The 9,676-nt window shown below is 42.6% G+C and overlaps 1 protein-coding gene across 1 annotated transcript in view; it reads right to left on the reverse strand.

The window, feature by feature from the left end:
* Positions 1 to 356: 356 nt before the first annotated feature.
* Positions 357 to 9,676, reverse strand: part of SLC12A8 (solute carrier family 12, member 8) — a 143,118-nt gene continuing 133,798 nt past the window's right edge. Inside the window, exons 13-14 of the mRNA XM_010834282.1 lie at positions 3,909 to 3,969; positions 357 to 792 (exon numbers count right to left, since the gene is read on the reverse strand). Of these exons, the coding sequence (XP_010832584.1) occupies positions 630 to 792; positions 3,909 to 3,969 (224 nt within the window). The 3' untranslated portion in view covers positions 357 to 629. The remainder of the gene's footprint in view (positions 793 to 3,908; positions 3,970 to 9,676) is intronic.

Here is a 9,676-nt window from a genome sequence, read left to right on the forward strand (position 1 = left end):
GAAAAATAATGAGGAAACTGCATGTGTATTGATATGGAAATGTCTCCAAGATAGATTGTTAGGGGAAAGGCAAGGTGCAGAGCACATGTATAATATGCTATCTTTTGTGGATGAAAAGGGAGCAATAAAACACCACACTCCTATTTGCTTCTCTATTCATAACGAAACTCAGGTAGTATACCTGAGAACAGTGGTTATCTCTGAGATGGGAACTGAGCAGATGAGAAACAAGAATGGGATGGAGACTTTTCACTGTATATATGATTTCACTTTGGGGTTTGGAACCATGTAAACATATTATTTATTCAAGGAATAAATAATAAAGCTTAAAATAATCATTTATTGTGGCCCTTAGAACAAGCAATCTGGCCTGGTTCTCCACACCGGCAAGTCTCGGTGTCCAGGTGGCGCTCTTCTGACTGGACGCATGTTGCAGGGGCCATGGCCACTGCAGTGGGTACCTGGTCGACGTGGTGCTCCAGACCAGAATGCTCATTTCCATTGTCCAAAACGGCAGGGGGAGGACAGGTCTTTGAGTTTCTTACCGAGGAGAACCAGCTCCACAGAGGTTCTGGGATTTGGGTCCACTGCACCCTGGACAGCTCCAAAAGGGGAGGGTTCTGGGCTGCCTAGTACTGAGGCATCAGCTCTTCCCGGCTCACTAGGGAGGAGTGGTGGTAGCGATCCCGAGTGGCGAAGTCTGCGTTCTCCTGGGTGAGCTGAGTCATCTCCATGTCAACCCTAGTCAGAGACGGTGCCAAAATGATCTGCTCTTGGGGGGATCGCAAGCTCCTTTGGTGAGAGAAACACGGAGGGCAGTCAGAAGGAAAGACCACAGTACTAACCACTGGCAGTCAGTCTTCACTAGGAGAGAGAAATGATTTGCAAAAACACCATTGTGCCTATTACTTAATATGTATTAAACAACAGAACTGTTGAAAGCTCTATGTACAACGCTTCATGAATCCAAAGTATTAGAAATAAGTATCAAATAAAGAATGATATTTACCTTCCTTAGCAGAAATGTATAAAACTATAAAAATAATCTTCCAAATGTTGTGGTGTTGGGGCTCTATAGCTTTACTTTGCCTTTTTGTCAGATGAAATAATGGAATGGAGAGGCTGGAGAGTGGAAGCGAATAAAAAAAGAAAAACCTTCTCTTTAGTTCACCAGAAAGAAAGATGAATGAGGAACAGCCAAGGTTTACAGAGTAAGCAGTTATGCAGTAAAGCATAAAAGCTTTGGCACCAAGCTGGCCTGCAGGCAAAAGGTGAGCTCCACTGTCACCGAAAGGTCCACATAGAGTTGGAGTTGGGAGAAACTGGTAGAGAAAAACGTCAGGGATACATGAGGAAAGTGCTGGCAGCAGAAACACGAGTCTGGCAGACAGGATATCCAAAGAAGACAGTCACAGCTCTGTCACCAGTTAGCCTGGCGGCCTCAGGCGAACCTCCTCACCTCCTTCCGCTTCTATTTCCTCACCTTCTCAACCCCCTTCTAGCTGCTGCAGTATGTCAGGTCCTGAAATCACCTTAGGCATAGATTTCCTCTTAAATCTTTACTTTGTGGGTAGTTATGTTGAATTGTCTAAATAAGGAGTATATTCGATAGTTGTTTTTAAAAAATGGTAGAAACCTTGTTATAAATCTGTGGAACTTAAGCAGAAAGCTTCACTGACTAGAAAAACATGCTGTTATAGGAGTTCAGATCACACGACTAAGGCTTTGCAGCCACTTGATGAGAACATATCTAAATTAGAGGGGTTGGGCTTTCTGAGAAATGAACTAACTTCTATAAAGGTTGAATGCGCAAGAAGTAAGGTTAGGAAGTGACAGAAATGCCATACCAGTCAACGTGTGTTTGAGGTCAAACCATAATATTTTTCTGAGTTCAGGGAAATAATACACTTCACTTTCTAGTCTAGAACGGCCTACAAGTTCTCACCTGGGCAGTTGCTGAGACTTCAGGAAAGAAAGCTTCTCTAAGGTCAGGCTTAATTTTACATAATTCTGGGAATTGTAGGTGTAATAGAGGAAGTAATATACCCAAACTTCTTTGCCCAAAACACCCTACAGTATTCTTCTTCTTTGGTTTTGAAGAGCATCTGGGGTGGCAGTTGTGAAAAAAATTCAAAATTACAAAAAAGAAAACACAGCAACCAATTCCTACTTTTAAATGGTCATGATTTCTAAGTCCTTTCCCCTGAACCGTCACCCCAAGATATCACTCAGTAGCCATGAGCAGGCCAGTAAGCTTGACGCTGACTCTTAGCTGAGGCTTTTACCACCCACTCGACAAGTCCACGGAGACCTGAATAGTGTGAACTAGGTTCTCTTCCAAACAAACCACTGTCATTTTCTAAGAATAATCTCCTCCTAACACATTCTTCTTTCTACATAGCACAACAGTGACCTCTGAGGTGAAATTCCAGAAATTCAGAGATCAAAAAGGAATGCTGACCTCCCATAGTCATTTGCAGGCTTTCAAACCTACAATACCTAAAAATATTCATGTAAATTGGATAAGGTCAAAGACACTCAGCGACACACCAGTTGCAGCTCCAGAATCTGAAGGCAGCTTCCACACAGACTCTGTTTCCACTTAACCTCTACTTGCCCTCAGGACTAGGATCAGTGCAGGTGTATTGTGACCTGAGTCACCAAGCTGCTGCCTCATCCTAAAAGGGAGGCAGAGAGTGGCCCCACCCCACTACAGCTTCACACAGGACATTCAGTTCAGCTTCCAAGCAGATGGCAGGGAACTGCCCCTCTCCACACCACTCTCCCTGCCAGCCCCCTCCCTGTTGGTTTCCATGACCCCTGTGCCTGTCATCATCATTTCTTTAGCATCCAGGGTTTAGCATCCTGGTTTAGCATCCAGGTCATTCTTGGGCTGACTGGAACAGACTGGCAGTGCTTATATTGTCGTAAAACAGATTCATGGGCACTTCCCTGGTAGTCCAGTGGTTGAGAATCTGCCTGCTGATGCAGGAAATACAGGCTTAATTTCCAGTCCAGGGAGGTTCCACACGCTGTGGGGCAGCTAAGCCCACGCACCACAACTACTACGCCTGTTCTCTAGAGCTCAGGAACCGTAGCCACTGAGTGTGCTTCGGCTACTGAAGCTGGCATATCTGGAGCCCATGCTCAGCAACAAGAGAAGCTGCCGCAATGAGAAGCCTGCGCACCGCAGCTAGAGAGCAACCTCCACTTGCCAGAAGTAGAGAAAGCCACGTGCAGCAACAAAGACCCAGTACTGCCGAAAACAATATAAATAAATACAAATTTCCAGAGTCTTGAGGCTTCCAAAGGTGAGCAAGCATTGGCACTGGAAGCATAGAGGAGGAGGAAAGAAACTGGGGCACTCATGAAATCTTACCTTCCCTGAAAGGCTTTCTACTGTTTCTCAGGAGAGTATGTTCTTCCCTCTCCTTGGGTATTTGAACACTGAAGTCCCACAGAAATCCTGCAGGGTCACTACTCTGCTTCTGTACTTGGTCTCTGCACTTTCACCAATACAGTCATGTCAACTACCCCTGACTTGAGATGGAAGAATGCAAGTTCTGGGCCTTGAGTTTGTGTGTGAGTCAGTACTGATGCTAATGTGTCTTAGATTGTGAACTCACTAAAAGTAACTCTCTTGACTTAGATCTCTCAGCACCCAGATTCTAAAGAAAGCCTCTGTTCTCGATTCATGAGGATAAGAAGAGAAGATGGGGCCAGAGGAAGCTTCTGATGAGCTGAGGCAGAGGGGCTGGGTGGTGGAGGGCAGTGAGGAGCAGTCTGAGTTTCCTTGAGGTTCTCAAATGTCAGGTATTCACACCACAATTCACCCAAGCCCATGAAGCATCTTTAGCACCTCCCAGACCATGCATCTGCCCTCATCCTGGCCCCAGGTTGGCACAGACCTGTAGGAGGGGATCAGAAGGGATCTCATCCATCTTAAAAGGCTGAAGTTGGAGGCTAAACCTGCAAGGAAGACATAGACATAAAACTTTATGAAGACTCTAGGAAGCATCTACAATCCCAGGTTTTAATGGGGTAAATATACCCCATTAAATATATGGGCTATAATATATGGGGTAAATATATCCCCTGATACAAAGAAGAGCACAGTTTTCCCCTCTTTTGCAGTCTAATCAAACTACTTTCATTATAATACTCTCTGACAGTAACAAGCTAAGGACTTCATACTTATAAGTAGTTTCCAAAAGTTTATTTCTAAACTCCAAAATCCCAAGAAAGAAAATGAATGTGTTAGAGAGAAAGAAGCAGATGACTTGTTAATTTCAGTCTTACTACTACTACTACTAAGTCGCTTCAGTCATGTCCAACTCTGTGCGACCCCATAGACGGCAGCCCACAAGGCTCCCCCGTCCCTGGGATTCTTGAGGCAAGGACACTGGAGTGGGTTGCCATTGCCTTCTCCAATGCAGGAAAGTGAAAAGTGAAAGTGAAGTCGCTGAGTCTTGTCCGACTCAGCGACCCCATGGACTGCAGCCTACCAGGCTCCTCTGCTCATGGGATTTTCCAGGCAAGAGTACTAGAGTGGGGTGCCATTGCCTTCTCCGAATTTCAGTCTTAGGAATTATTAATTTTTTAAAATTTTGATAATTTTATTTTTAGATTCAAACTGATATGTGTTAAATATATGCTGTAAAATCCGCCACTAGACCATACCCTCCATGAGGACAAGAAACACATCTTTTTCATCCAGGAAGACTCACAGTACAACAGTCACAGCATTTGGCCCTTAGGAAGTTTTCTACAGGTGCTAAGTGACTCAAATAGCTCCCCATGTAGAAATGTTAGAGCTGAAGTTCAAGATGAGATTGTTGTTGATACTGACCAAATAGCCTGCCATCAGATACACTGTTTAGAATAGGGTTTATCAAATTTTTTTAAAAGTTTTTTTTTAATCCATTTCTCCTTTTGGGTGATCACACAAAATGAATTATATATAACTTTAGGAAACCGAATGAAATGTAATTTTATAAAATACTTTTCCAAATTACACATTTACACATATTCCCTCCACCAGATATATTATTCAGACATAAAAAAGAACAAAATAATGCCATTTGCAGCAACATGGATAGACCCAGAGAGTGTCATACTCAATGCAGTAAGTCAGACAGAGAAGGAGAAATATCCTATGACATCCCTTAAGTGTGGAATCTAAAAAGAAATGATACAAATGAACTTACTTACAAAACAGAAACAGACTCACTGACTTTGAGAATGAGCTTATGGTTGCGGGTGGGAAGGATGGGAAGACGGGATAGTTAGAGAGTCTGGGATGGGCACGTACATACTACTATACTTAAAACAGATACCCAACAAGGATCTACTGTATAGCATAGGGAACTCTGTTCTGTGGCAGCCTGGAAAGGAGGGGTTTGGGAGGCGGATGGATACATGTATATATATGGCTGAATGCCTCCGCTGTTCACCTGAAACTATCACAACATTGTTCGTTAAATGGCTCTACTACTACTACTACTACTACTACTACTACTACTACTACTAAGTCACTTCAGTCGTGTCCGACTCTGTTCGACCCTGTAGATGGTAGCCCACCAGGCTCCCCCGTCCCTGGGATTCTCCAGGCAAGAATACTGGAGTGGGTTGCCATTTCCTTCTCCAATGCATGAAAGTGAAAAGTGAAAGTGAAGTCGCTCAGTCGTGTCCGACTCTTAGCAACCCCATGGACTGCAGCCTACCAGGCTCCTCCATCCATGGGATTCTCCAGGCAAGAGTACTGGAGTGGGGTGCCATTGCCTTCTCTGGTTAAATGGCTATACCCCAATACAAAACAAAAATTTTTTTAAAAAAGGAGTCTTAGGCAAAGCTTATAAATGCTAAAAAATGTGCCTATAACAGTAAAATGAAAATATTACATAAGTAAATGAGATAAATGACAGAGGATGGGATGGCTGGATGGCATCACTGACTCAATGGACATGAGTTTGGGTAAACTCCGGGAGTTGGTGATGGACAGGGAGACCTGGCGTGCTGTGGTCCATGGGGTCGCAAAGAGTCGGACACGACTGAGCAACTGAACTGAAACGAGATAATGTAAAATTCTCAGCACGATAACTGGTATTACATATTTTTAAAATCTCACAAAATGAATTATATATAACTTTAGGAAATCAAATGAAACGTAATTTTATAAAATGCTTTTCCAAATTACATATATTCACTCCACCAGATATATATATATGGTTGAAAATTTATTAGATCATGTTCAATATATGATCAGGAAGTAAGCATTATTTTAAGAGGTTACATTAGAGTCTTGGCTAATATCAACAGTATGCAGCTGATGAGACATATTTATTGAATCTCGTTTAGCGTTCTTATAGTTAGGGGGAGGAAAAATTTTAAATTTGCATTAATAACCTGCAATTGCAAAGAGAAAGTCCCTAATATATTTTGACATTGTCAGAAGGAAGAAAATAAACATTATATTAATTGGTCTTACTTATATATGACCATTTTAATTCTAAATTATCTACATTTTAGATGTAGGTTTGCCTGAAATTTGATTTCATACTTTCCTGTTAACAAATTTCTGTGAAATATTTAAATTTCTCGGATTTAACTAACTTCTAAGAAATTCAGGAGCAATCACTGACGTAATTACAATGTTAATTAAAATATATCTATCCATTAAATTCGGCTTCCTGAGTGGCGCTAGTGGTAAAGAACCCACCTGCCACTGCAGGAGATTTAAGGGGCCACGGTTCAATCCCTGAGTTAGGAAGACCCCCTGGAGAAGGAAATGTCAACCCACTACAGTATTCTTGCCTGGAGAATCCCATGGACAGGGAAGCCTGGTAGGCTACAGTCCTTGGGGTTACGGACAATTGGACATGACTGAAGCAATATATAAGGAAGCTGATATAAGGACATTTAGCATGTCTGTTTTCTAAAACATTATTTTTAATGTACACATGATTCAAGTGTTTGAAGTGCATTTCTTTAAAAAATATATGTCAAACTACTCTAATTTCAAAGAATTTCTTTTTCAGTTGGCCTGGATTGTTATGGTCCATCTGATTTAGTTAGGACTTAAAACTACATTATTTATTTTAAAAATTGAGACATTAGAATTTTGATGAAAAGGTCTCTAGAATGTATCTTCCAAACAGCTTTATTATTGAGGAATAAATAACACACAATAAACAAAGTATTGAGAATATTTTCTTCCTTTCTTTATTCTTTTTACTCTGGCACTTGGGGGTCTTGACTCCTAGAAAGAACAAACAACTCCCCTATGAACACACTTTTGATATATGGTGGTGGTTTAGTTGCTAAGTCATATCTGACTCTTGCAACTCCATGTACTGTAGCCCGCCCAGCCTCCTCTGTCCATGGGATTTCCCAGGCAAGAGAACTAGAGTGGCAGGCCATTTCCTTCTCCAGGGGATCTTCCCCACCCAGGGATTGAACCTACATCTCCTGCATTGGCAGGAAGTTTCTTTACCACTGAGCCACCATTACTTTGCCAACAAAGGTCTGTCTAGTCAAGGCTATGGTTTTTCCTGCAGTCATGTTTGGATGTGAGAGTTGGTCTGAAAGACAGCTGAGAACTGAAGAATTGATGCTTTTGAACTGTGGTCTTGGAGAAGACTCTTGAGAGTCCCTTGGACTGCAAGAACATCCAACCAGTCCATCCTAAAGGAGATCAGTCCTGGGTGTTCATTGGAAGGACTGATGCTCAAGCTGAAAACTCCAATACTTTGGCTACCTCATGCAAAGAGTTGACTCATTGGAAAAGACCCTGATGCTGGGAGGGATTGGGGGCAAGAGGAGAAGGGGACGACAGAGGATGAGATGGCTGGATAGCATCACTGACCAACTCCGGGAGTTGGTGATGGACAGGGAGGTCTGGTGTGCTGTAGTCCATGGGGTCACAAAGAGTCAGACACGACTGAGTGACTGAACTGAACTGAGCCACCAGGGAAGCCCCACCTTTGATACCCAAACCAATTAATCCAGAGCCCACACTCCCAATCACTTATTTTATCAAGCTCTTATACATCAAGCCAATATCCCCCTGCCTTAACTCACCCCAGAGCCAAATACTAGACAACTGGAGATGACCCCTACAGCCCCGAGCCCCCGCAATTATTCAAACTATCCAATCCTAAACTTACTCAACTACGTACCTGCCTCGCCCATTCTTTCCCACTAAAACTCCCCTAAGAGCACACTTTTGATATCTAGTGGTTCTAAGGGGCCATGCTCTCCCCTTGACCTCTTTTGCCTCATGACCAACTCTGGTCCTTCCCCTGAGGCCCTACATGGCCCTTCTGTTCCTAGGGGTCATGAGTATAAACTTGTTTCTTCATTTCTGTGTCTGTATCTTATTCTACCTGATTAAAACAAGTCCCAGGTACATGGTAGCTCAGATAGTAAAGCGTCTGTCTACAGTGCGGGAGACCCGGGTTCGATCCCTGGGTTGAGAAGATCCCCTGGAGAAGGAAATGGCAATCCACTCCAGGACTATTGCCTGGAAAATCCCATGGATAGAGGAGCCTAGTAGGGTACACTCCATGGGGTTGCAAAGAGTCGGACACGACTGAGCGACTTCACTTTCACTTTCAGGTACATTTTTAGAATAAACTACGTGTATTTAAGAATAAGATTGATTCTTTGTAGCCAGAGATGGAGAAGATATATACAGTCAGCAAAAACATGACCAGGAACTGACTGTGGCTCAGATATGAACTCCTTATTGAAACAGACTTAAACTGAAGAAAGTACGGAAAACCACTAGGCCATTCAGGTATGACCTAAATAAGATCCCTTATGATTCTACTTCCAGGGCCTATCTGATAGATAGAGTGCCTGATGAACTATGGAATGAGGTTCGTGACATTGTACAGGAGACAGGGATCAAGACCATTCCCATAGAAAAGAAATGCAAAAAAGCAAAATGGCTGTCTGGAGAGGCCTCACAAATAGCTGTGAAAAGAAGAAAAGCGAAAAGCAAAGAAGAAAAGGAAAGATATAAGCATCTGAATGCAGAGTTCCAAAGAATAGCAAGAAGAGATAAGAAAGCCTTCCTCAGCGATCAGTGCAAAGAAATAGAGGAAAACAACAGAATGGGAAAGACTAGAGATCTCTTCAAGAAAATTAGAGATACCAAGGGAACATGTCATGCAAAGATGGGCTCAATAAAGGACAGAAATGGTATGGATCTAACAGAGGCAGAAGATATTAAGAAGAGGTGGCAAGAATACACAGAAGAACTGTACAAAAAAGATCTTCATGACCAAGATAATCACAATGGTGTGATCACTCACCTAGAGACAGATATCCTGAAATGTGAAGTCAAGTGGGCCTTAGAAAGCATCATTACGAACAAAGCTAGTGGAGGTGATGGCATTCCATTGAGCTATTTCAAATCCTGAAAGATGATGCTGTGAAAGTGCTGCACTCAATATGCCAGCAAATTTGGAAAACTCAGCAGTGGCCACAGGACTGGAAAAGGTCAGTTTTCATTCCAATCCCAAAAAAAGGCAATGCCAAAGAATGCTCAAACTACTGCACAATTGCACTCATCTCACACGCTAGTAAAGTAATGCTCAAAATTCTCCAAGCCAGGCTTCAGCAGTACATGAACTGTGAACTTCCAGATGTTCAAGCTGGTTTTAGAAAAGGC

Source organism: Bison bison, unplaced genomic scaffold (assembly GCF_000754665.1).
Source record: "Bison bison bison isolate TAMUID 2011002044 unplaced genomic scaffold, Bison_UMD1.0 scf7180017864032, whole genome shotgun sequence".
Classification (NCBI taxonomy): Eukaryota; Metazoa; Chordata; class Mammalia; order Artiodactyla; family Bovidae; genus Bison; species Bison bison.